At 47.4% G+C, this 27,881-nt stretch overlaps 1 protein-coding gene across 1 annotated transcript in view; it reads right to left on the reverse strand.

Moving 5' to 3' along the window:
- ehbp1 (EH domain binding protein 1) overlaps positions 1 to 27,881 on the reverse strand; it is a 108,389-nt gene that overhangs the window by 71,768 nt on the left and 8,740 nt on the right. The window contains 5 exon segments of the mRNA XM_062464501.1: positions 1,555 to 1,694; positions 3,463 to 3,644; positions 18,842 to 18,895; positions 21,116 to 21,211; positions 22,045 to 22,102. Of these exon segments, the coding sequence (XP_062320485.1) occupies positions 1,555 to 1,694; positions 3,463 to 3,644; positions 18,842 to 18,895; positions 21,116 to 21,211; positions 22,045 to 22,102 (530 nt within the window).

Genomic DNA, 27,881 nt, shown 5'->3' on the forward strand with positions numbered 1-27,881 from the left:
GTCCAAAGAGCTGTCACCATCAGTGAAGCAAGCCATCGTTAGGCTGAAAAATCAAAACAAACCTATCAGAGAGATAGCAAAAACATTAGGTGTGGCCAAATCAACTGTTTGGTACATTCTTAAAAAGAAAGAACGCACTGGTGAGCTCAGCAACACCAAAAGACCCGGAAGACCACGGAAAACAACTGTGGTGGATGACAGAAGAATTCTTTCCCTGGTGAAGAAAAACCCCTTCACAACAGTTGGCCAGATCAAGAACACTCTCCTGGAGGTAGGCGTATCTGTGTCAAAGTCAACAATTAAGAGAAGACTTCACAACAAAACTGAAGGGAAAATGCCCCAAGAACAAGCAGGAACTGAAGACAGTTGCAGTAGAGGCCTGGCAGAGCATCACCAGGGACGAAACCCAGCGTCTGGTGATGTCTATGGGTTCCAGACTTCAGGCTGTCATTGACTGCAAAGGATTTGCAACCAAGTATTAAAAGTGACAATTAGATTTATGATTATGTTAGTTTGTCCAATTACTTTTGGTCCCTTAAAAAGGGGGGGGCCACATACAAAATGTGTTGTAATTCCTACACCGTTCACCTGATTTGGATGTAAATACCCTGAAATTAAAGCTGAAAGTCTGCACTTAAAGCACATCTTGATTGTTTCATTTCAAATCCATTGTGGTGGTATACAGAGCCAAAATGATGAAAATTGTGTCAATGTCCAAATACTTATGGACCTAACTGTAGATGAGAAGGGGGGGGGGGGGGGCATTGGGCTTGGGACATGGGGCTTAATGTGAAGAGCCCATGCTTTCTGAAGGTGGATTAAGCAAAGCAGGCCACAGCGGGGCCATACATTAGACCCCAGCATGAGGCGCCCTGAGCATGTATGGAAGAGAAGCCAGCAACTGTCAACTCTCCACACACGGAGAGGGAGGTGAACACGGGATGGAGGGAGAAACGAGGAAAGCTGACTTAGCATAATTTGACATTAAAGAAGTCAAAATGGAGGGTAAGCTGCAGATAAAGTGCTGCCCACAAACAAGACCAAACCAAAATAAAGTAGATAAGAGCAGCTAATGAAAACTTAGTGCTCCGCATCCGACAATCAGTGCAGCGGCCATTTTGCGCACGGTGAACATGTGACCACATGATTTCAGTTATAACTCCATATGAAAGGCAGGAATGTGCAGTTTTCATTTTCATCACATCATGAAAAGACATCTTTAAATAACCCCCTGAATGTGAACTCATCAACATTTGACGACCTGAATATCATCTGATTATCTAGAGAAACCTAGTCAATATTTTTTAGCATGCAGAATGAGACTCAATACTGTTAGTGCCACGCCCAACCTTCTTCAACCGCGTCCAACACACCTCCTACCAAGGAGGTCACCAGTCTGTCCATAATACCCAACACCTTCACTTCTCTAAAACCACTGGAAGGGAAGATCGAACTGGATTCTCCCCATGTAATACATGTGGAGGAGGCGGCGAAGAGGAGGGAAGCAGAGACTGGATCCCTGGGGATACGGGAGAGCGGTGGTGCAGTCCTCACCTGTGATCTTGGCGGCCTTCTCCTCCTGGTTGACCCGGTTCTCCTCGTCCTCGTCGTTCTCCTCTTCAAAGTCGTCCAGGTTGCCAATGTCGGCTTGCTTCATGCTCATCAGGCTGGCCAAGCTCTGCATGTCCTCATCACTGGGGGGAGGGGAGACGGGATCGTTTTTTTATGAATGTGTGGGACACATAAAGGCTTTGCATGGTGATTTCCATCAAACATGTGACACCTATTACCACAGCTGGAATGGTGGCCGTTTTGTAGACACTAACAGAACACACCGCCACCCCTTTTACATAGGAGAATACCATGCAATTAATGCTGAGGTTCACTGTACATTGTGTGTGTGTGTGTGTGTGTGTGTGTGGGGGGGGGGGGGGGGGGGTTGTAAGGGGGTGTTGTCATCCAGCTCATCCTTCTCCATGTAAAGATAAAACATTGGCCCGAAAAGAAGTCTTGAAGCCTAGTCAAGAGTTGAGGTACCATCTCCCTCCTCCTCCTTCCACCCCTCATCAAATCTAACCATTTCATCTCAGTCTCCTACAAGAATGCACTGTTCTTCTCTTTCTTATGGGTCTCCCCCCCTCCCCCCTCCCTCTCTCTCCATCTTCTTCTTCTGTCTTCTTTCATGTTGTCAGCCCAGACACAGAAGCCTATTTGAACTGACGTGATGGAGTTTGTTTGTGTGTGGCAGACATCATTCCTACTAGGGTTAAGAGGGGTTACACGCTTTCGCTCCAATCACGCACTCCACAACAAAGCCCTCTGTAAACTAGCTAGTGAGTGTGTGTGTGTGTGTGTGTGTGTGTTTGTGTGATGCAAGTTCATAAAAAGTTTTATCCAGTCTTTATCCAGTTAGAAGCTATCCAGTTTAAGCTTTCATTCAGAGGTGATGAATAGTTAGTGTGGAACATTCTATATTCTATAATGACAGTCTGTGCTTTCTATCAAATAGCGTTAATCTCTATGTTCTCACTGCAGTGTAATTTATTGGACCTGTCTTGCACAAGGTGGGCGGTCTTCATATTGTTGTGCAACATACCAATAGGCTACTGTTCAGAGGTTGCGGAACATCCTAACAACCTAAAAAGTGGACATTTATGGAGCAAAACGCTCAAAGGAATTGGATTCAAATGCACAGAAGTCAGTAAAAATTATGCAATAGTGAGAACTGGGGGCAAGAGTGATACAAATACAACATAAACAGATGAGAAGGAAGAGAGAGAGAGACAGAGAGAGAGACAGAGAGAGAGAGACAGAGAGAGAGAGAGACAGAGAGAGAGAGAGAGAGAGAGAGAGAGAGAGAGAGAGAGAGAGAGAGACAGAGAAAAGAGGAGGGGAAGAATGGAAGGAGACGCAAGGAGGAAGGTGGGACACCAGGGAGGGAAGGGCCGAGGGAGAGGAAAAGTAACAGCTCCTAACGAAGGGGAGGAATGAAAGGAATGCTTGGAATGTCACATGGAGATACACTCGCTGTGTCACTGAAGCAAAAGAGAGCGGGAGGAAGATAAAAAGGGGGGGGGGGGGGGAATGAGACACAGACGAGGGATGAAGAACCGAGATGAATTTAAAGATGTAAAGCGTGTGAGGACAGTGTAAGAAGCGGGGTTCGTCCACCCTCCCAGCCTGCAGCCTCGGCTGTCTACCTCTGGGCACGTTCTCTCTTTCCCTGCACTGGCTGCACCCGTTTGATTACAACAAGTTTCTCAAGGTTCATTTTGACACACTTTTTTTCACGTCGCTCTCTCTCCCTCCCCCTTCTCTCCCTATGTGGTACCAGTTGCTGGTGCATTCAATCCTTTTTCCCCAATGTTTGGAGGCATGTGATAATGCAATTGTTCGTTTCCCACCCACCCACCACCCCCTCCGGGTCGGGGGGGGGGAGTGGGAAGGGGGAGAAAGACTCACGTGGCCTTGCCCTCGCGGAGGAAGATGCAGGACAGGGAGAACTGCAGCGTGGCCGACACCACCTTCTTGGACAGGGGCTTGAACTTGAGCTTGACGTCCGTCTGCGTGGGCATGGGGCTGGCGTACTGCTTCATGTTGATGCTGCTGGTCGCCAGGGCTTTCCGCCGGCCCGACGGAGACTCCTGGCGAGAGACGGAGGGAAGGCGTGTTAGGGAACCGCAGGTGACTCCACGCGGCATATCTGTCCCACAACAGGAACGGGTCAACTGACAGGAACCTGTGATGAAATAATCCTGCTAATGGAGATAAACCGTTTGGCTACTCTGTTGTCGTCACTCGGAGCCATGGTGCCGTATTCAAGGGACAAGAAAACGCATCACTCACAAAAGGTGCTAAATTCAAAGCGACCCAAAGGCACTGAGTCAATTTCATGTAGCCTATCAGAGGGCACGAGGAGGGGTGGAGGGGGGCTTGCAAATACTTATTCAATCCTTTGAGATGAGGGAGATGTGCTTCGGGGGGTAGGGGCTAGGGGTTGATTTGGAATTTTGGGCATGTGCCACAGTCTTAGTGAAAAGGATTATGGGATTGCTGAATCGATAGTCTGTATGTCGCTCACAAAGAAAACCCAAAAAACGACAAAACAACTGACATTTTGGGGGGGGGGGGGGGTGTTAAATTGTAAGAGAGAAAATAGATCTGCAGCAAAGCCTCGTCAGTGTTTCCAGACAGGGCTACGAAACAGTTGGGCATGTGCACACGGTCTCTCGCTCTCTCTTTTGTCGTCCCCCCCCCAAAAAAGCGATAGGTTTCGTCTTGTGCACCTCTGGGTATTTCTGCGCCTCGCTGTCAGCGAATAGCGGATTTGCAGGCTCGCTGACTGTGTTGATACTGAGCCCGTACCATTTTTGCCTCCCTCCCCCCCCTCCCCCTGTTTTCACTATCTCCTTTTGCCCCCTCTCTCGCTTTCTTGTCCTGTAAGCAAGCCGCATTTCCCAGCCAAATAAAAATGTGTGCGTGTGTGTACGGCGGCCTAGGAGCATGTGTTTGTCTGAATCCTGCACGGTGAGACACCACAGAGGAAGCGAGAGAACAAGCAGGGCCTGAACACACTCACTTGGCGTCTGCGAGGAACCAATGGTTACCATGACCGTTGTTATCTCCTCTTTCTCAGTGTGACCTCTACACGTCGCCGTATCTTCTGTGTGTGTGTGTGTGTGTGTGTGTGTGCACGTGATCCAAGGCTCAGCCTGTGGTCACTTGTCCTCTGATGCTCTCATCCACGTGCTAGCTTATTCAACAGTAGCCATGGTCAAATTGGTACGTAGTGGTAACATGGAGCCATCTTCCCAACGCACTGGGCCTGGGACAATCACTTTGTGCTACCATGAAAAACTAGCGTGAAGGGGGGGGGACGACGACCAGCCGCAAAACCCTAAGGATTCAGCCTCTTGTGGGCACAATGCATCACAAAGCCAGGTATTGGAGAACCCATATACATCCACACACGGTGAATTAGAGATGAGGAGATAGGACCTCTTTACATCTCCTGCCGCCTGATGTCTTCACACAGACACGCTCCCGCTCTGGTGCAGACTCAATAACAGCCTTATCACTGAGGACCATGGGGCATATGCGCACACACACAGAGGGCTCCATAGCCTCTTTTTTTTTTTTTACACTGTTTTGCAGTGTTACACCTGCTGGGCAGTAGGGTGGTCAGCCTCAGTCCTTACAGATGAACTGTACCCTGACCAAAACACTCACAGCAGATCACCCATACCCAGCTGTGAGTGCTACACAAGTGATGAACACATTAAGGTATGTCCCCACCCTTACACCCAACAACTGCTCCACCGAGCAAGCCCACCCCCTCCACCGTTTCCCCCTTCCCTTCCCTTCCCTCCCTCCCTCCCTCCCTTCCCTCCCTCCCTCCCTCCCTCCCTCCCTCCCTCCCATCCATCCCATCCCATCCCATCCCATCCCATCCCTCCCTCCCTCCCTCCCTCCCTCCCATCCCTCCATCATCCAAGCCTCCTCAGACGAATGGGGAAGAAAAGAAGAAAAAAAAAGCAACAGAACAACCACGAGTGTAAGATGTGGCGGGCGGCATTCGCCTGGCGAGGCCACTTGACATTTCCTGTTGACATTTGAGCCTCGTCAGATCGGTCTGGGAAATAACGGCGTGCCGTCGTCCCTGAAAAACATGCAGTTGGATAGAAAGGCAGAAAGAAAAAACACTTCTCCTTATCGTTTTCCAGATTACACCAGAGCTATTATACGAAGCTAATAGTGCATGTAGCTACTTTATGAATGAATTTGCCAAATGCATCAAACACTTAAGGAGGGGATTTAGTAAAGAAAAAAGAAAAAAAAGGGGTGGCTCTCAAAAAGGAAATACTTAAGGATATGCAAATATGTGAGAGAAAGAAAAACGGTTTAAACAGATTTGAGTCGGGCGGCAAACAATGAAAATGTGCTCTTTTCCCCAGATGCAGCGTGTCAATCAAGTGTGTGTATGTGTGCGCGTGTGTGCGGGCATAAGAGAATGTTGGGGAGGATTAGAGGGTCCAGGGTACTGACAATGTGTAAAACGAAAAGAAACGACAATAAGGAAGTTTAATTTGTTACACAGAGCCCATGACTATCAATACACACCCCCCTCAGAGCTTTTGGAAATGATAACTACCTGAGTGTTGAGGGGAAGGTTGGAGGTGAGAGGGGTGTGTGATAGGAGTGGCTGCATGCTGCCCCCTAGCTGCAGCTCTTCACCACTTCACCTGAAAACTAAGCAGCTCCCATCAGACAAGACTACAACATAATGTTTGTATGTGACCCAAGGTGAATTTTGGTGCAAATTTCCAGTTGATTTTTAAGTATTCCTGTTTAAGTTTGCTACATACTTATGATACCATAGCATTTTTGCAGGACACACGTGTAAATATAGGGTTTAGGGTACCAGTACTAGCGCACAACCCTGATGCCAGCTGGCCCAGTATTGATCCACAGCTGCTCCCTTGGTGGGGGGGCGGGGGTCAGGGCGTGGGGGGGTTCCGGGGGGTCCCGCTGTCGGCTAGCCAAAATGCCAATGGGACGGGGCAGAGGGGAGTGCAGGTGAGGGGGTGGGTAGCCACCAGGAGATGGATTAATTAGGCTGAGTGCTGTAGGAGCTGCCTTCAGTACAGGGACCAGGTTAGATCTGGAGTACACACACACACACAGGCTAGAACATTAGTGAAGGTGTCCACACCCACAATCAGCTAATGGCTTTTAACACATGCCATGTGTCATTTGCTTTCTAATTGTAACAAATGCAATCCATAGTCCCTATTGATTAGGCAGTGTTCACTGAGCAAACACAAGTGACCGAGTTAGAATAAGCCCTTTCTGACACCAACTTACTTTTTAATGGTGAAAACATACCACTGACTTGAGATTTATTTCGATCCCTGTCTGTTACACTTCATCAATACGGTTGGTTAAAATATCCGTCACTGTCTAGCTACAGAATGTTGGTAAATGGAAATGTATGAATGCATCAATAGCCACTTCACAAAATACCTAGCACATTAGGCATGGGCCGGTTACCGGTTTCAAGGTATACCGCGGTCACGGTTTCAATACCTCTCTAATTTTCCGTTATACCGTTTCTGCGGTATGAGCTGGGGTTTTTTATGTCTCGTAATAGACGGAAAGTGCAGGAATCCCTCAGGGTTTACGCAGCGGAGAAAGTAACCATCCAGTTGGAACAAGTTAAGAGAGTTAGCATCTTTAGCACTGGTGAAATAAATGTTTTATAAAAAGTAGCCCTGCTACAAAATGTCAGCGATTTAGTACAAAAATTAGGCCCTACATTTAGCTGGTTTCACATATATACTTTTATTTAAGTCTTCCACCGTCTGTGTGTGTGTATAAGTTCAACTAAAACAATAATTATGTATTGTTCTTTTCAGTAAAAAAAAAAAAAGAAAAAAAGAAAACTAAGAATTGAACTATTCAACTTGACATGTTTACTGCTGTTCAAACTATTTTATATGTTGCTTAAAAATAAAATCAACCAAAATATTTTTGAGCTCTAATCGCAATACCGTGATAACCTTGAGAAAAAAAATACCATGGCATCATACCGTCAAAATCTGATACCGGCCCATGCCTACAGCACATTTAAAACAAATCCTTTTATAATTTTGTAGTCCCTCCCTCCCTCCCTCATCCCCTCTCGACCGCTGTTTACCAGTCGCCAAGGATGTGCAAACAAACAGAGACAGATCCCTCCATCCGTGTGTCACGCCACATGCAGAGAGAACAAGTGGCTGGAGAAAAGGAGAGGGAGGGAGGAGTGTACAGGTACATTTAAAAACTTAACCTCACAATGGGGACAAGTCAGAATCAGAATCAGAATCCGGTTCTGACTCGTCTATGACCCATCCCTCTCACTCCAACAAGGCGTCAAGAAGCTCACAGACCCAATCCTGAACATTTCTCATCCAATGTTTTTTTCTGCCATAGAAAATTCAAACAGCAATAACACATCAGAGATAGGATATGTTCAAGTCAAATGTAACCGTAAAGCCAGGAAATACATTATCGAGGTTTATCACTACCACACTGACAATCTGATCATCTTGCAAATTCAAGGCTGTGTGTTGCTCTGCCTCAAGGACTGGTCTTATAGAGACATCCAATAAAATCCACATCTGGCTTTGAATTCTCACAATGGCCTGATTTCTCTGTCCATTCAGCTTCCCTCAATAACTGATGAGGTGGTGCAGTTTATCGCCAAACCTGCGTTGAATAGGGCATTCTAGACGGGATGACACAGATTACACCTTTTATTCATTTGCTTTTATTGCAGGGGAGGATTTATTTTTATGAGCCAAGATACTACCCTCAAGAGTGTGTTTGCGTATGTCTGTGCGTGGACTGGAGAGATGACAGGCTTTCAGGCCTATGTAAAGGACTGGTGTTCCTAATAATAAAATGGTTGGTGTTGATTCTCGGTGGGCACGCACACAACCAAGTTTGAATACATTTATCATTTATTACATTTATTTATCAGGACCCCACCTTTTCCTGTGAGTAGGAGAGAATTCGGCCATGTCTACTGTCTCGCCTAAAACAAATGAACTACATCTCCCTCCAACAACCACCTAATCCGGAGAGTCACAAGTGACAACAGGAAAAAAACAACACACAGAGTTCATAAACAAGTAAGTGAAGCCTTGGGTGCCAAGGGGCTAGAATGTTCTAGAATAAACCCGCTAGCTGAAAGACAGACGTCAAACAATTAGTGGTTCATTGTGCAGATGTGACTTGGTGTGTGTGTGTGTGTGTGTGTGTGTGTGTGTGTGTGTGTAGCACATCACACCCTCATGTTGGCCAGGAATGTCATTTGTGCAGAGCCTTTTCTGATTGTGAGAGATGAAAGGAGAAGCAGTACAAACCAGGTTGTCCTTAAAAGGCCTAATCCTGGCTGAGAGGGAGGGTGGGGGGGGCACCTTTCTCCCCCTCACATTCTTCTATTGCTGACACACACACACACACACATCTAGGGGGGAGGAAACCAATGACCTCCACAGCAAGGTCACAGGTGAGAGAGAGTGTGTGTCAATATGAGTTGAATTGCGTGACTTGTGTGCAGTAGTGTGTGTGTGTGGACACACACACACACACTAGAAACATGATGCGCCAATATTACCACCAATGGAGAAAAACATCTCCTGCTCGCTCCCTCTCTGGTCTTATCAGTGAGTCCAGGGTGCTCTCCTCCTCTCCTCTCCTCCTCTGGCCTCTCCATCGCCCAGCGCGGCCCCTCTCAGACCCCGAGCACACACTTCAGAGAGGGGGCTAATGGGAAAATAAATTACTACCAGCCAAAAAGCCCTGCCACTGCACTTCCAACTGCAGACGAAGGAGGTAAAGGGAGATAGAGAGGGAGAGGGTGAGAGGGAGAGAGCGAGGTAGAGAAAGAGGGAGGGTGAAGAGAGCGAAAGATGGCCAAAATGGTCAAGAAAAGGAGGGAGGTACAGAAGAGGAGAGCAGAGAGAGAGAGGACAAACAGGGTTGAAGAGGGGGGACTGAGAAAGCAGACGGGACAGGGGACAGAGAACCAGAGGGGGAGAGAAAATTAGGATATGGATCTCATGGTAAAGAGTGGCCAGGCACAGCTCCTCACAGAGAGAGATAAAGCGAAGAAGAGGAATTTTTCATTACAGTTGAGTTCACCCCTGGTGGGAAAACGGGCCAGGTTTTTTAACCCCCCCCCCCCCCACACACACACACACACTTTCTACAATTTCCTACCACAAGTCGACCTTCTTAAAGGTCCAGTATGGCCAATGGCAACACAGTATCACCAACACACACAAACCTATGATAATACTCTCAGCGATCTGGGATTGATTATTTCCCCTGCACCAGGCACGATATCAGAACCCCGCGTTTACCATGGTAACAGAGCCGGGTCGGCGGGTTTATCAACAAAGGGAAGGGAGAAGGCGAGCCGCTAAATTGATCCACAGGAGATGGTTTGCCCCAGACTGCTGGTGTTTTCTAATAACTGTAAATTGAGGGCATTGCTGGTGTAATGGACACCCTGGAAGTGCTGACTGTGCAGTCCTGCAGAGCGGCAGCACACGGCAGACTGTACGTGTGTGTGTGTGTGTGAGTGTGAGTGAGAGAGAACTGTGCATCCCTAGGCCAGAGGTTTGGTATACACACTAGAGCTTACGCTTGAAACTTCACACCAAAGCCAAACCCCGCCACATTAGAAACTAACTGTAGATGCGTGATTTAGGAAAGAAGCCCCCCCAAAACCTCTTTGAAGCAACCTCTCCAACTCCATAGCGCTAGAACATTGACACTTCACTCACAGCTTTCAGCCTTTAAGTCCATGTTTGTTTAAGAATTTGAAAATGTGCCTTAAGATCTGACACGGCTATGATATGGCCTTTAATCCACAACAAGGAGGGAGATTTACTACGGTGGTGTGTGTGAACGTGAGGGTGTGTGGGGGGGGGGGGGGGGGTTAAGATTGATACTGACAAAGAACAATTGCTGGCTAAGAGTCTCTCACCGCTCTACATCACAAAGGTGTATACACTTGGAGCTAAAGGAATAATCTGGAGAGACAAAGAGTATTAGAGAGACGATCCTCTGCCTCAGTGGTTTTGATTGTGACCAACTCAAAGAGGAATCTAATATGGATTAAAGAAGGGAGAGATTAGCATAAAAGGGTGACAATGAACACCTACCATGGGGAATTAGTGAGATAAAGAGCTGTGTGTGTGCGCGTGAGTGAGAGTGACTGAACGAATGAGTGAAAGAGTGAATGCAACAGACTGTCCAACCATGGAAAGTACCGGGAGGTGTGAGGTCCAGGTGGGGGGGGGGGGGGGTCCCCCTCATCAACCTGCTTTCCAGAAATCCAGCCCCATCCAGGTTTCTCTTTTCATCACCATCAGTGTAAGGGGTGGGTGTCCGTTCAGCCATCTTCACACTTCACACCCCGAGACGCGCACACACACACACACAAAACTACATACACACACACACAATGGGAGTTCCTTCACATTCCTCCCTCCCTGTCTCTAAGCCATTATTGTGGGTGTGAGTCATATCCCAAACAGAGACAGTGATGAGTGTTTGGGTATCGGTGTAACTGTCAGTGAGCAGCTTACCACAGGAATTAGAGCACATCATAAGACCCTTTTCACCGTCACCTAGCGGAACAGCACCCACACGACACACACACACACACACAAACTGTGACACATACCTACACACACCTGTACCCCACGACCCTAAGGGTCATAGAGAGAGAAAGAGATAGAGTTTCATAGTTGGCTGTCCTCCTACACACAGTACACACACACACACACCAACGACAGTATAGTAAAAGTACTGATACACACTCACTACCAATCGCACACGCTCACACAAGGTCAGGCTTGTGGATAAACAAGGGGATTTGGTGGCAAGGTGTGTTGGGGGCCACAGAGCCTCGTCTCCATCACAGGCAGCCATCTTAAGACGCCAGGGGGGGAAATAAATAACAGCAAAGATGATAACAACCGCCTAATCGCACCTCCGTTCTCACCCTCGCCACCTCTGGCCCCGCCCCCTTCGCCTTCCGTAACTGGCGAAAACAGAGGGAGGAAGCGAGGGATTAGAGTGGAGGCAGAGGACAAGTGAGAGTTGGGTCTTGACAACACGTGAGGCATTGGCACAAAACACAGGAGTGCGCGGTTGACTCGAGGCGTCTATTCGGTGGCCGCTACGGTGTCAAGGAGATCACTCGGGAACCAAAAACCTTTCAAGGAGATTACCTAGTAGCCAATAAGCTGTCAAGGAGATCACTCAGAAGTCAATGTGATATCGGTGAGGTCAGACAATAGCCAGTAATAGTGGAAGTAAATAATAAATAGAATAAAAGAGAGACATAAGTGTCGGGATACAACAGCAGGTTATAGGCGGTGCTGACCCCAAGACTAAGGAGGCTTGATAGACAAACAAAAGGAGCACCTCTGTCCTTCCCTCATCATCTTCCATTCCCCTCTTCTTCCTCCTACCTCAAGACCTGTTTTACATTCCTACCTAAAAACCTGATCCATCAGACACCACTATTGAACACCAGCGTGTGTGTGTGTTTCTGGGTCAACCAGAGGACACAACCATGTAACCTGAGGAGGAACAGGGAGTTTTAGACGAGGACAAGACCGGCACGCAATTTGGAGCTACCAGTTTTATACTGGGACAGGGTTTAGGAGAACATGTTGTAGTCCTCGTTGATAGGAAAGGACAGTCTAGAAGTAACCATCTTTTTGGTGGTGCGGATCTACAAAAGCGTCTCCACAACCCGTTTGACGCTGCGAGAAAAAGGTGCATGAAGAAAGACCCTTCCACAGCTATTCTGTTCCTAAATGACTTATGTAACCTGCTGGTGAAGCGGAGACTGGAATATACGGTTGACCACATCATTAGACAACATAATAAGAGCAGCAACATCTTCGCAGTCATTATACATGGCATATACTAAGACGAAACTACACTCTACACCCTTAAAATGTGACCCCCACACATCACAGAGGCACTCATGACCCTACAGTGCCAGACATTTCAGATTCAAGGCCACAGGCGAAGATTAGCATGCATCCAAGGTGACGCTCGTGTTTTGATGTTTATTTGGGATTGAGCGCCACGCCATGCAAGGCCAAACAAAGACAGTTTCGGTCCTGTTTGGGGCATCTTCTGTAGTCAATTTTGTGTGCGCGTGTGTGTGTGTGTCTTTCTGAGTGTGTCGAGTATATGCACAAGTTCTCCTCGCCGTGGATCTCGTGACATCTGCCGCGGCGTTGGTCACAACCGGCGCCCAGCGGGGCTTCCGAGGGCTCGCGCAGAGAGGATGAAAGACAAGGTCAGAGTGTGGGCCACGGAGACAGAGGCCAGACAGACCCACACAGACGGGAGTCAAAAAAGAGAGACTGACGCACCACTGACGGACAAGGGCGTTAAAGACGAAACAAACAAATAAAACCCAAACGAGACGACGTCCGGGATTCCAGACTAAACACAAGATGAGATGACCACGCTGCCGCGTGTCTTTGAAAAGAGGATAACCCACAGAGAGACGGCGACGGGGAGATCAAAAGAGATCACGCAAGCCTACACAAAAGTGCAGCGCCATAACGTCTGGTGGCCACACACATCAATACACACACACATATCTCCACCATCCTGGCAAGGACTCGCTCTCTGTCTGCCAAACTGCTAGCAGCCAGGTACAAAAGGATGGAGGAGGGTTAGGGAAAATACGAAGTCATTTAAAAAGGGTTGAATCGATCTTCTCCGAAAACACGAGGGGGAGCGGCAGAATAAGGTTGAAAAACAACTACAGCGAAAGACGGCCACAGACATACACACGCGGAGACACAAACACAATGACACACACACACACACAATGGCCTGCGGTAGAAGCCAGTCAGCAGACTGGCCATGTGACAGAGTTGCGCGGTGTGGATTAAGGACCTGTAAGCCTATTAGAGAGGTTTAGACAGGAGAGACCACCCGGCCTCCCCAGTCACCAACACCGGACCCCCAGAACCAGCCTGCCCTTCTGTGTACACACACACACACAGTCACCAACACCGGACCCCCAGAACCAGCCTGCCCTTCTGTGTACACACACACACACAGTCACCAACACCGGACCCCCAGAACCAGCCTGCCCTTCTGTGTACACACACACACACAGTCACCAACACCAGACCCCCAGCACCAGCCTGCCCTTCTGTGTACACACACACACAGTCACCAACACCAGACCCCCAGCACCAGCCTGCCCTTCTGTGTACACACACACACAGTCACCAACACCAGACCCCCAGCACCAGCCTGCCCTTCTGTGTACACACACACACACACAATCCTGATTTGAACGGCCAGTATTCCTGCCACCAAGGCTGCGCATTATCAGGAAACGCATGACTCAATAGCTTCTCCATCTAACTCCCAGGCGTGCGTACACCTCTGTGTCACCCTAACAAGGCCATGAGCTTTCTTCAACCTCAGGTACTGAGCATTCATCCTGCATGGGCCTTTTGTCCCTGTTCCTGTTTTCATTCCTCTGGTTTCTTACCATAAGTATCAATGGCTTCTTGTTGTGCATTTTGACCACTAACCCTAACAGGCTTACTTAGCAGAGTGGGCGCGTGGTGGGGGGGGGGATTCTCAGCAGGCTGAGGGGTGATCGAAAGCATCTGTTAACTCCTAAGTGTGAATAATTACAGTCAAATGACTGTGTGTGTGTGTGTGTGTGTGTGTGTGTGTGTGTGTGTGTGTGTGTGTCAAAATCAAAGAATGGGCTTGTGGGAGGAATCACACATGTACAGGTTATTTATGTGATGACTTCTTGCCTTTGAGAACCCACAGTAAGGAAGCCACAGAAACAAAGAAAAGAAAAAGAATAGCCAGAGAAGAACTTTGGAGACACAAGCACGCACACAAACTCAAATTAATCCTAATTTGTCTACCAGGAAAACTTTTGGGATTTCATACTTCATACCAGCTTTTGTCACCTTTGCGTGAATAGCCAGGGACTGAAATAATTGTGTTTTTCTTCCCAGAGGCCCACTCACTGCACACAAGCCAGTGGCCTACGTAATGTGTTCTAGGGGAGAGAGTGGGGGGGGACGCACTGGAGCCATGGGGACGATACTGAGGAGACTGTGTGTCTGTGTGTGAGTGTTTACATACAGTACATCTGTGTGTGTCAGCGTTTGTGTGTACGTAGGGCAGAGTGATACGGAGTGGAAATGGCCTTAATGGAGTTGGAGGATGTCCACAAAAGCAGGACATCAGCTCATAGAGCGAGAAAGAGTTAGAGGTGGACGAGCGTGTGTGTGTGTGTGTGTGCGCGTGTGTGTGTGTGTGTGTGTGTGGAGGAGGGGGTAGGAAAGTGAACATGATGGATTTCTGTGACCTATGAAAAATCTCAATTCTATTAGATAGAGAAAGACTGGGACTACCTACATTTCAGGCCTGTTTGTGATGTCAAGTGAATGGAGGAGGAGAAGCTAGAAAAGCAGAAAGAGAAAAGGGATAGAGAGACCTAGGAATAGTATACTTAGCAACGCATAGCAGGGCTAGTGTGTGTCGGTTCTCCCACGCCTCAGGCTTTGTAAAAACACACAGAGAATACATAATATTCACACAAACATTACACCCTTTACACACACACACACACAAAGAGTCCTGTCGGCACAATGCCGTCAAATATAGCAGTCCAATCTTTTGACCCCTCAATTTGCCCACCTTTGTGATAACGCGGGACCATTTGAAGGAGGGTGAAAAGGACGGGTTGCATGCAATTTAGAGATACTACTGAATAGTCATTTTCAGACGGCTACCTCTTTCTATCCCTCTCTCCCACTCTCTCTCTCCCACTCTCTCTCTCCCACTCTCTCTCTCCCACTCTCTCTCTCCCTCTCTCATCCTCTTTTGATTATGCGATTCCTGAGGCCCTGGCAGGCGAACAAATACCCGAGACAAGGTGCCGTTTGACACTCTGCCATTTTCACTGACAAAATACAATCTCGCCAGGGCAATAATTCGACAGGGGGGATTAGCGTCGCGAGAGGTTGGGCCCCAGATTAAGCGCCGACGGAGTCGCGGGTGAATCTTGAATTTCATCATCTTGCCGCTCGGGCACAATGGCATATTCTTCCCTTTTCTCCCTGGGCTTCTGATGAAGGGTCAGGAGAACTCACCTCTCCTCTTCTCCAGGCGCTGCATTAATTTCACTCCCTTTTATGAGCTAGATACCTCCTTGATGGGTGTATGGCCTTTTTCCGCACGCACGTGCGTGTGGGAGGGCACGCAGGCGAACACGCGCCGAGGGCACACCGTCTGCTAATTCTGGAAACGGCATCCCATTCAACACAACAAACACACAAACTGAGAAGACACATTTTCCTCCGAATGCTCAAGACGGACAGCGGCAATCTCTGTGTACTCACACACAGAGGCCTCCACATTGTTCCTGTGGCATACTGCCCTCTTGTGGCTGGTTTGTGTTATGCATTGGGTTCAATAGGAAAACAAAGTGATACAGAAAAGGCTTGATAAATGACCTAAATGAGGGAAGGTGGGGAAATTATACCGAATGAAAGCACCTCGTGCCAATAACACTCATTCGGCTGTATCCTACTTTGCCTCTCACTCTTACATCCCTGTACAGGAAGCATTTCATTCCATTTCAAATCCTCAACAGCTGGGACTGATCGTGCCTGACTGCTGGCAGGCCCCCTAGAATAATCCAGAATACCTGGATTCAGATTAAAGCAAAGTATGGGACAACACAGGCAAATACTCGACCCGCTGAAGGATGTACAGTCAAAAATTAGACCAGCTGCAAGCGGCGACTGCAGCAGGAACAGTGGAACACTGACAACGAGGTCAGAGTGTGACTGTGACACACACTGTAATCTGCTGCCAAGTAGGCCAGTCTGGAGGGCTTTGAAGTAAGTCTCACTTGGAGCGCCCTCCCAACCTCTTCACTTTCACTTATTTTCCATTGTACCCTCTGTTCCCTCTCTCCTTCTCTCTGTTTATCCTGCCCCGTCCTCTCCCCAACCCTTTCATTTTCGCCCTCTTCCTCCATCACATCTGACCCCCTCCTACGGTTTCTTTGCCATAGTACTCTCCGGCTCTCTTCTCCTCTCAGCATTCTCCCCCCCCCCCCCCCCCCTCTCAGCTGAGTGGACGAACGAGGGTGTAGTGTGGCCTCCTCCTCTCCCTCCATTCCTCCTGTCAGGCGCCGGGCATGTCTTTGATCACTCTGTTATTAGAGAGGTATGTACAGACACAGGCGATCCCAGGAATCTGGCTCCCCCCCTCTGCTCTCTCCTGACTCGGGCTGCTCTCTCCTATGCTTCGCCGTGCCGGGCACAGTCTTTTTCTGCTGCGAGCGTAGTTTTAGCTCCCTGGCTTGACCACACTGCATAAGGTGACCGTTTACCTTCCTATCACACTTTCTCACCAAGAAAAAATATCATCATTCTGCTACACTTTCTGGCATTTAGTACAAAACCGACCTCTGTTCTGTTTCCACAAAACTAAAATATTTGTTCTCCGTGAACTTGGACCTCCACAGGGAGAGAGTAAAGGACAGTTGAACAGTGGCCTTTCATCAACAATGTGTTTCAATTGAAGGAAAATCAAGGAAATCTAGTCAGAATTTCCACACTGAGAACTATTTATTTGTTCAATTTGTCAACATTTTTATACAGTGGATTCTGCCACCAATTGATGGAATAAGTGTCTGGGGTGAGTGTGGGGAAATTACACTTGCACAGCCAGTTTCCATTTCTACATCAGAGTGGTGTGTGTGTGTGTTCTCCACTGGGGGAACAGATGGGAAGGAGACTCCCAGTTGGCACTGAGCCTGATTTCTGGTGCTGGTCCAACCCCCCCTCCTCCACCTACCCCACAGGAGACACCCCAGCCAAAAACAGCAAGGGCATCACTCTGCCTCACCTGGGCCAGGAGGGAGGTGGAAGTGTGTGAGTGTGTGTGTGTTAGCCTCCTCTGCTTCGCAAGTCAGTACACACACACACAGTGTACGCCAGTGCTACAATGCCAGTCTTGTGTGCTCTGGGTAGCTGAGCCCAGCTGGGTCCAGACAGCATGGCAGGAGGCTGGCACCACGCTGCCTCAGGGTGAGGGGTGAAGGGCAGGAGACAGTGGGGCAAAGGACGTGTGTGTGTGTGTGTGTGTGTGTGTGTGTGTGTGTGAGAGAGTGAGTGAGTGAGTGAGTGAGTGAGTGAGTGAGTGAGTGAGTGAGTGAGTGAGAGAGAGAGAGAGAGAGAGAGGGAGAGCGAGAGGAGAGGGAGAGAGGGAGAGCGAGAGGAGAGGGAGGGAGAGCGAGAGGAGAGGAGAGGGAGAGGGAGAGCGAGAGGAGAGGGAGAGCGAGAGCGAGAGAGGGAAAGCTATCCATATTAATAAAGGTTGTTAGATCAACACGACCACGCTGTGTGATGGCAAATCTTAGCATTAGCATAATGGTCCCACTCCTGACACTATCTGCTACTGACTGTGTGCAGTCTCTCATGGAGTTCAGGTAACCTCACAATCGTTGGCAAAATTGTGAATGGACAGACACCTGAAGCCAGATGCTCCCACACCTCCTTCAGGTATGAAAGCCCTTGGGCAGTGTTCTCACTGACGCACAAGCACAACTGGTTGATACACTGGCCCCAATAACATTTTAAAAACTTTAAAGACTTGGGAGTGCTTCGGAATTGTTCATATTTTGTTACATTTATACATGCCTGAGAGAGAAGATGGAAGATATGAGTGCGGGGAGAAGTGAATGTGTATGTTTAAGTAGAATCTAACCCAAACACAGCCGATTCATCTCTTATGCAAAGCTTGACTAACGATGACTCAAGAGGTACCGACACTTCCCCTCCTTAGGTGAAGTGACTAAAGCTAATAAGAAAGATTAGTAGTTACTACAAATGGCTTCACGAGAAAATAACAGGCCTGCTATATTACCTAATTGTAAAATGCTTTTAGGAACATCATTTAATTTACAATGAATTTCGATTCCTATAAATCAATGGCTACCTGCCACAAATACATATAACTTACCCAGAACAATATTGCTTTCTGCCCTCAAGCTGTACAGGGTGTATAAGAGCTGATTTCAAAAGGTGCCCGTTACAACAGATAATGTTGCCACAATACACAAAGAGAAACAGTATCACATCCGTGTGCCAGATGATTTTACCACATGTAATGGAACATTTGAGCCTGTAGGTGGCAGCACTTCAATGGATAATACAGGAACAGGCAAAGTGGAACAGAGGGTTGTACTCACATTCTCTATGACAAATGTCCATTCCTTGTCTTCAAACTCTTCTGCATGAGGGTCCTGACAAGACAAAATGAATAAAATATCCTCAGAATAGGACGTTCATAAAACAGAAATGAACACACGCTGGGTTCTCTTTAGACTTAATAAAAGGGCAGACAGGCTAGATTTACGGGGATCCTCGTGGATGAATGGATGGATGGATGAGAGACTGTGGTGAGTTGACATGAGGAGATGAGGAGGGACAGTAATGAGTGCACGGTGACAGCAGCAGGCACTTTTGTCTGATTGGACTATGACCTTCAGAACGCATGCACACACAGAAACAAACAAACATACACACACAACCACGAATGCATGCAGAGATGTCAAGCAAACACAAATATATGCACCCATATTTGGCAGACAGACACATACACTTCACCCAATGTTAAAGCAGAGTCAATTACAGGGGTGTGTGTGTGTGTGTGTCTTGAGAGCCTAATCAGGTTAGAGTTTCTCCTCACCCAAACAGCTGAACAACATCCCTTGTATCCTTTGCTGCAACCTCCTCTATGGTGAGGTGAGCTTTGCTGCAACCTCCTCTATGGTGAGGTGAGCTAGGAGCCTCCTGTATGGTGAGGTTAGCTAGAAGCCTCCTGTATGGTGAGGTTAGCTAGGAGCCTCCTCTATGGTGAGGTGAGCTAGGAGCCTCCTCTATGGTGAGGTGAGCTAGGAGCCTCCTCTATGGCGAGGTGAGCTAGGAGCCACCTCTATGGTGAGGTGAGCTAGGAGCCTCCTCTATGGTGAGGTGAGCTAGGAGCCTCCTCTATGGTGAGGTGAGCTAGGAGCCTCCTGTATGGTGAGGTGAGCTATGAGCCTCCTCTATGGTGAGGTGAGCTAGGAGCCTCCTCTATGGTGAGGTGAGCTAGGAGCCTCCTCTATGGCGAGGTGAGCTAGGAGCCTCCTCTATGGTGAGGTGAGCTAGAAGCCTCCTCTATGGTAAGGTGAGCTAGGAGCCTCCTGTATGGTAAGGTGAGCTAGGAGCCTCCTCTATGGCGAGGTGAGCTAGAAGCCTCCTCTATGGTAAGGTGAGCTAGGAGCCTCCTGTATGGTGAGGTGAGCTAGGAGCCTCCTCTATGGCGAGGTGAGCTAGGAGCCATGAAGATATGACGGCCCTGCCCTGATATCCAGCTAGCTGAGCTCAGCATTCTAACCGTAGGAGCACAGAGCTCACGCTGTGCCTGTTACTCGGGGAGCTAATGGGCAAGGACTCTTGCGCATTACTGTACCCCAGTTTTAGTCACAACCCCTGATAGGCCAGCAGAGGCACTGATGTTTATTGAATGATGTAACTTCGGATGTAACTTTGAATCCGAGCTGAAGTTATAGATTCATAGATAGTGACAAGGTTAAACCAGCTGTCACCAACAGCTACAGCACAAAGTCCCTAAAATGTGTCTAAAATAAGAGGGGGATATTCGGTGGAACTTGGTGGCTACGTGCGCAGCATGCAGATGTGGTTGCATTCTGTTCAACTATTTCATGCCTCGCCAAGGAACACATTTTATTACTTCCTTATGTTGAGACATGATATGTCAGCTCATACTGAAAGGATCACATGAGCCATGAATTCCAAAACTCTGGCAAGAAGAAAAGGACACCTTAACTTTGCATCTTAGAAAAGTGACACTTGTCAGTTAGCGTTACACACACAGCGAAGCGTGTGTGTTACAAGTCACGGTTTAACCCTAGTGTTCTCTTCAGGTCATTCTGACCCATCAGTCATTGCTACCCACCGTCGTATTGCGACAACTTTACTGCATACAAAAACAAAGTGAAGCATTTTCTTTTAACCGCCGGGCTGTCTCAGACCCTCCACATTGCGAAGGTTAATAGAAACTTCTTTTTATTTGTTTTTGTATTGGGTAAAATTGGGTAAACACAACGATGGTTCGTTATGAACCTTTGGGTCCTGTGATCCGAAGGCAGCACAAGGGTTAAGGAAGGACGGGGAGACACATGGTTGGATACTCAATACCAGGTCAGCCTAGTAGCGCTTACTTGGTTTTGAGCACACTGACGCCGGACTAACCCCACTGCTGCTCCACCCACCCAGGGTCCTTTCCACCCCACCCAGGGTCCTTTCCACCCCACCCAGGGGCCTTTCCACCCACCCAGGGGCCTTTCCACCCCACCCAGGGACCTTTCCACCCCACCCAGGGGCCTTTCCACCCACCCAGGGGCCTTTCCACCCACCCAGGGCGTTGTGTAGCTCGTGTCTGGTGGTGTGGGCTTTACCTTAAACAGCGTGACGGTGATTTCTATGTTCTCTGGTACGGGCCACACCACTACTCCTCTGTAAGGGTTCTTGATACCTGGCTGCCAACTGTGAGACTGGATAGGAGAGAAAACAGAGAGAAACAAGACCATAAACATCTGTTCAGCTTGCATGCAATCTTGCTTGGTTTTCCCAAGTCAATGACTAACTGTGGTGTGGAAGATTATGAATTTTGTACGATCTTTTAGCCATCTCTGAAATGTTATTTCAGGCAGGAAAACTCTGGGAAGTTTTGCATAAATATTTATTGACCCGAGCACAGACATCGTCTCTGGCGGTATAGTTCTGTTTTACGACGACCGTCTCCCTGAGAGACCCCACTTCATCAGCCATCAGGAGCAGAGAGCAAAACATATCCATCATGCTCCCTGACAGGTGGAGACACCCACATGGTATTGCTGACCAATGCAAAGCCCCCCCCCCCCCCCCCCCTCAAGTCTCAAGAACCAGCTTACCCCATTTACCTCCACATTCTTTTTTTATGAATGTGGAACGTAAATATATGCAGTGGCGTGGCTTCCATCATGTTAAATGAGAATAGGAACAAGGCTTGGGTAGACAGTGAGTCACACTGAAGAGCAGAACCGGATCAAGCCGGGCCCAGTTTCCTTCATGAACCACCGCAGTGGGTTAAGCCCATTAAGCAAGAAATAATGGCAGCAAACAACGACTACTGAAGACAATGGCAGCTAGCTTTTCTGGGAGTTTTCCCCCGTCTTCCTTGAGGGTTTAGGTTGGTTGAGGGGCAGTTCTATAGGCGTATGTGAAGCCTTCTGTGACATGCTTGCGTGTAAAAAGGGCTACACAAATACATTTTGATTTGATTTAGCTCTGACCAACCCTCGGAACAATGTGTCTTTCTGGCCAGAAAAGGCATTGTACCACCGACCTTGGAAGATTTCCTCCGACTCCTCCGCGTCCATACCACCACTAGCTTGTCTGGTTGCCTGTAAAAGATGGGGAAAGCAAGGGCATTAAAAGAGAGTAATGAGACGAACGGTAAAACAAAGAAAAGAAGAAGCATTTTAAATCTGCTTGTACCCTCGTTGGTTATCCATTTCACATTCTGTTCTACCAAATACTACAGGACAGCCTGTGACTATCCAAGCTTCTCTTCAGAAGTTTCAGAAAAGGCATCAGAGAGAGAAACATATCAAAGTCTCTCCGCTGCTCCATCCTCTCTTTACATCAAACATTCCTCTACCTTAACCAGTCCTCTGAAATTTGACATGTGCTTTGTGGAAGTACAGTCCAAAAGCCTTCACATAAAACATTTAGTAAGAAAGGTCAAAGCATGACTCCTGCCATGTGAGGTACAACTTTAAATGAAGTGAGACGCGTGAGAATACCAACACACACACACACACACACAGTCCAGAGCTGGTGCAGTATGAATTAATGATAAGCTACAGTCAAGCTCTGGCCTAGTCCCAGTAGACCGATGCAGACGCAGCACGGCAGGCACACACACACACACACACACACATCTGATGTTACTGGAGCAAAGACACAAACATAGCAGACGTCCCATATTGATAAAGCGATGGAAAAAGAGGGTCATTTCAATAAAGTATGCAAAGCAGTGTGTGTGTACACAAAGACACACAACTCAGTGATACAGCAGACTCAGGCTTCTTACACACAAAGCACACACGGGACTCAAATTCAAATGTGCAAACGGGGTGGTTTAATTCACATAAGGATATATCCTTAGGCCTTATCGAATTTCACAAACACTTCTCAAATCAAACTGGCTGCATGAGAAAGACTGGAGCATGGAGGCATAGGCACATTGTAGCTTCTAAAGCATGCCCTCAGATGCTGTAGGGCAACAGGATAATATAAAACCATGAGGACCTCTCATATGCTCAAATCTGGAGTTGCTCGTCAGGGTCTCAACTTGATGGCTCTCACACCCCATTGTGTAACATACTGTAGCATTGCTAGTCATATGTTGATAAGTAAGGGTCAAGAAGTGGTCTGATTGGTTGTTCTTGTGTATAAAGGGAATGGTGAAGCATTGTTCTGTGGATTCTTGATCTCCTGAGACCTTCTCCTCAGCTCTGGCTTGTCCTTGTACTCTTCTCCTCACATCTTGCTTTCTATCTCTGGTTTACAATAATCATGGTAGCGTAGGTAAGCATTAACCTTCATTTTGTAACATGTTTGCCGTGTAATTGATTTCATTCATTTGCAATGTTATTAAATGCGTATTTCATTTCAACCTTTGACCATTCTTGCTCTGATTTAACCTATAGTCAAATACCGTATTTTCCGGACTATAAGTCGTACTTTTTTTCATAGTTTGGTTGGTCCTGAGACTTATAGTCAGGTGCGACATATATCAAAATATATATAACTCAATGGATTCAGTGATGTGGAATGAGATCGGGAGTTTGGTGAACTAGCTTACCGGTAACTTGCTTGTTGGACTCGCTGGCTTGTGTTAATTAGGCCTATTCAGCCTCCCAGGTATGTTCTTTATGCTGTTGTGCAGCTGAATAACTGTGAATGTGTCACGTTAACATACCGGACACCTATTCAGCCTGTTGTTCTGTGTGCTATTGTGTAGTTGAATAACTTGCCTTTACAGATTAAATGTCTGTTCTTGGTCTTGGATTTTGTGAAATCTGTTTTTTTCCTCTTCATGACGCATTTTTGACTGATGCGATTTATACTCCAGAGCGATTTATAGTCCGGAAAATACGGTAACTATTATTCTATTTGTAAAGGGCATTATTCGTTTCCAGCTAATACACTGTTGAGTTTCCCATCTTCCTTTAAACCATAGGGGAATTAGTTTTGATTGTTTGGCCAATATTTAACCCCCTACAGTTTCTAGGTGTTAAACCGAAAGCTAGCAGAAAAGCTTTGGTTAAAAGCTTATCAAGGCCTGTCATTACTGTCATTTGTGGTAATGGTGTAGGCTGTGTGGTTTGTGCCAGAGAAAGATGAAGAAATAGAAGATAAATGTGGGAGGAAAATAAAGTGATAGGAGTTGGGTAAGGGCACATGACTCCTCTCCAGTCCTCTTGTGCTGTTACAATGTTTCCTGTTACCCTGAAGCTGTTGTAGATGCGCCAAATTGTGCCAATGGATCAGTTGAAGACAACTCAGACATCGCACAAGCAGGAGAGAGAGACTGACTGAGTGAGTGAGTGGTTGTGTGTGTCTTGGGATCTTGGGAGTTATGCGTCATGCAAGGAGTCTTGGAAGAGGGCCTTGGGGTTGAAAGGATACAAATGAGTACGTCTGTAAAACAGAGAGACAGAAAGAAACCAGAGAAAGTGAAGAAGAAAGAGGGAGAGAGGGGAGATAATATCAAGAAGACTGCCCGGGTGAGGCAGACAGGCAAAAATGGAGGGGCGGGGGGGGGGGGGGTTAGGGAGCGACAGAAGAGAGACACAACTGAACACTCACTGTCAGCCTGCAAGGAAAGGCCCCACACAGGGAATCTATTGTCCCACAGCACAGAACGCGTGTCAGATATCAGAACACACACAGTCCCCCAGGCTCTGTGCAACACACATTGTGCTATGACAAAAATGCAACCCCTCCCCATCCCCATCCCTCCCAGTAGTCCATCCAAAACGCCTTGATTGCTAAATCAGTCTCAGACACATCTGTGTAGCCGCTCAGTCCCCCATTGTCAAAGTTCTGCACACGCGCACACGGTAACATTTCTGTCACACACACACAAATCTCTCCCTTCCCTCTCTCTCCTGTCCCTCATCTTTTCACTCAACGTTTCCCCTCCCCCCCCCCTTTTCCAGCTCTAGTCTTTTCCTCTCCTCTCACATTCCTCCCTGACGGCTCGAAGGCTGCCGTTTGACACAGGAGACACATGGGAGTCGTAGGAAGAAACAGCCAAAGCTCCTCTTACCGGGAGAGGGGGGTGGGGACGGCGAGTTTAACGTAGTACACGAGACAGATCAGACACCCAAACCGCAGAATGCGGAGAACGGGATGAAGAGGAGCAGAAAGAAGGACAGTCCCGTGAAAGAGAAGCCAGGCATGGCCAAACCGATTCCCAATTGCGTCTGTCTGGAACTTCTCCGTTTATTGAGGATGATTTACAAGGAGCATTATCAACGGGGTTCACACCAAAAGGCCTCAATTGGAAAGGATTGGATAGATGCAACCAATCAGAGCAACAACAAATCATCTTGGCTGTTGGCTGTCAACGTCGCTTCTCTGTATAGTATCGTATCAAACCCTTCCCATATTCGATAAAACAGTTGTGATTGGCCCAGCACTTTTAAGGACGGGTGGAATCAGTTTGAATGGGAGGGTGGCCAGACTCATCGGCCAAAGCAAATAAAACCATGAACTAGCAGACTTGGCAGGTTACCAGGCTACTGAAAGAGCACAGAGGATACCGATCAGAAGAGGAGACGCTTGAATGGAACAGCAGTCTGGAGATGCAGACATGAGGAAGGAGCCGAGGGAGAGATGTTCACAATTACAGAAAAGGGAGTGTGAAAGTGGGTCAGACACGGAAGGGACAGAGATGAGACCTCTCCCTGGAGCTGATCGTCAGCACCGGAGTAGTCCGTCACACACACACACCTCAAAACTGTAGTTACACATTTACACACATCCAGACCAAATGAGCGCGTGCACGCACACACACCTCCAGTGGAATCAAATAAGTCCTGCAAAGCTAAGAGGGTCGGTTGTGCATCTATGTGCATCTGACCTGTTTGTGTGTGCGAGTAGAGAGAGACTGGAAGTGGAGGGCGTGTCAGGATACTGCAGCTCTGTGTTCTCACAGGAAGCACTTCTGATATTATCCTACAGTATGGAGTGCCCCTGCGCAAACCACTTCCTACAGCCTGTGATCTCGAGCTGTTATCCAGTCCTCCTCCCTGCTCTGCAGGTCTGGGATGGCCAGAAATGTACTTGACAGTAACTTATGAATGAATTATTTTTGGTGGCCAAGCCACGAAGCGGCGCAGCCACCTCAAGTGTTTCTACCTTTTCTTATAATTATTATTATTATACTTCTGCCATGGGAGTCTATGGCAGCCCCTAGAACCACATGGTCAGAAGTTGTGAAATTTTGAATGTTAAGGAGAAACGTTTTTTCGCTACTCCTCCTACAATTCTTGTCGAATCTTCTTCAAAATTGCCACAGATTATCTTCAGACCAAGCCTCACAAAAGTTATCCCCTGGAGCTTTGATTTTCGCAACCGTTTGTTAGTTACAGCCAATCAAACTCAGCAACTGATCCGGAAAAAGGGAAGTGAGGTCATATCTTAGTGAATCTTTGATGCATTGACTCCAAACGGTGTATGGATTCATGACCCTGTTATTAAGAGGTCCGAAAAAGGTAGGGTCATTTGAGCTCTAGGGGGCGCTACAATAGGCAAAACTGTGTTTTGACCAATAACTGTTGATTTGTTTGTCGTATTTAAGTGATTCCTATGTCTCGTGATATCTTAGGAGATCCGGTGTCTGACGCATCGCATGTTAACGCATGATACCAGACGAATTGATGAGGCCGCCATTTTGAATGAATGAATCTTTTTTCCCTACACCTACACAATGTATCCAATATTCACCAGATTTGGCACAGATTATCTTCAGACCACAATCACCTTGACATGTCAAAATAGGACTGAATAACAGCTGTTGGGGCAACAATTTGGGCCAAATCTGACCACGCGTGCCACAGGAGAAACGGCTTACTTTTTGTATACAGTAACTGTACACAGCAATTCCCAGCGCTGAAAATGGCTCACTGGGATAAGACGGGCTCCTTTGAAGTGCAAGGTCGTACGTTCGAATCCAGCCAAAGTCTCAAGCATGTCATGATACTGGTTTATCTGTTTAGTGATGCCAGGTATGCGACAGTAGCTGTCGAGCAGTATAATCATAATGGTCACGATAATGTTTCATTCTCAGGGGATTTATACTCAGTCAGATTTATTGTGCTTTGTCGATATAGTGATGCTACATCTAGCCAGTGCATCGGATTTCTTGCATCATAACTTCTGAACAGATTGGTCATAAATCACAAGATTGGTCTCTTCTGATTCTACGTGGCATACTAAGTCGAAATATATCACACTGTCCCGTGTCTGCCATTTTGGGCGTCGGCCATTTGGAATTTTCATAAAAACAAACTCCTCGTTCGCCGTTGCTCCTATTTTCATGGACATGTAATCAAATCATTTTCAGACCACAATCACCTTGACATGTCAAAATAGGACTGAATTACAGCTTTTTATACTTGGGTCAAATCTGACAACGCTTCCCACAGGAGAAACTGCTTAATTTTTTTTATACAGTAACTGAACACAGCATTTCCCTGCAGTGAGAATAGCTCACTGGGATAAGACGGGTTCCTCTGAAGTGCAAGGTCATAGGTTCGAACCCAGCCACAGTCATCAAGCATGTCATGATACTGGTTTATCTGTTTAGTGAAGCCAGGTATGCCACAGTAGCTGTCTAACAGTATAATGGTAATGATCATGTTTCATTCTCAGGGGATCTATACTCAAGAAGACTCAGATTTATTGTGCTTTGTAGATATGTGTCCTCTAACCGCTAGGGGGGCGATCCCGTGTCTGACACATGTTAACTTTTGATACCAGCCGAATTGATGCCGCCATTTTTACTGAATTAATAAAACGTTTTTGTTCACTCCTCCTACAAAATGTATCAAATATTCACCAAATTTGGGACAGATTATCTTCAGACCACAATCACCTTGACATGTC

Source organism: Osmerus eperlanus, chromosome 6 (assembly GCF_963692335.1).
Source record: "Osmerus eperlanus chromosome 6, fOsmEpe2.1, whole genome shotgun sequence".
In the NCBI taxonomy this organism is placed as follows: Eukaryota; Metazoa; Chordata; class Actinopteri; order Osmeriformes; family Osmeridae; genus Osmerus; species Osmerus eperlanus.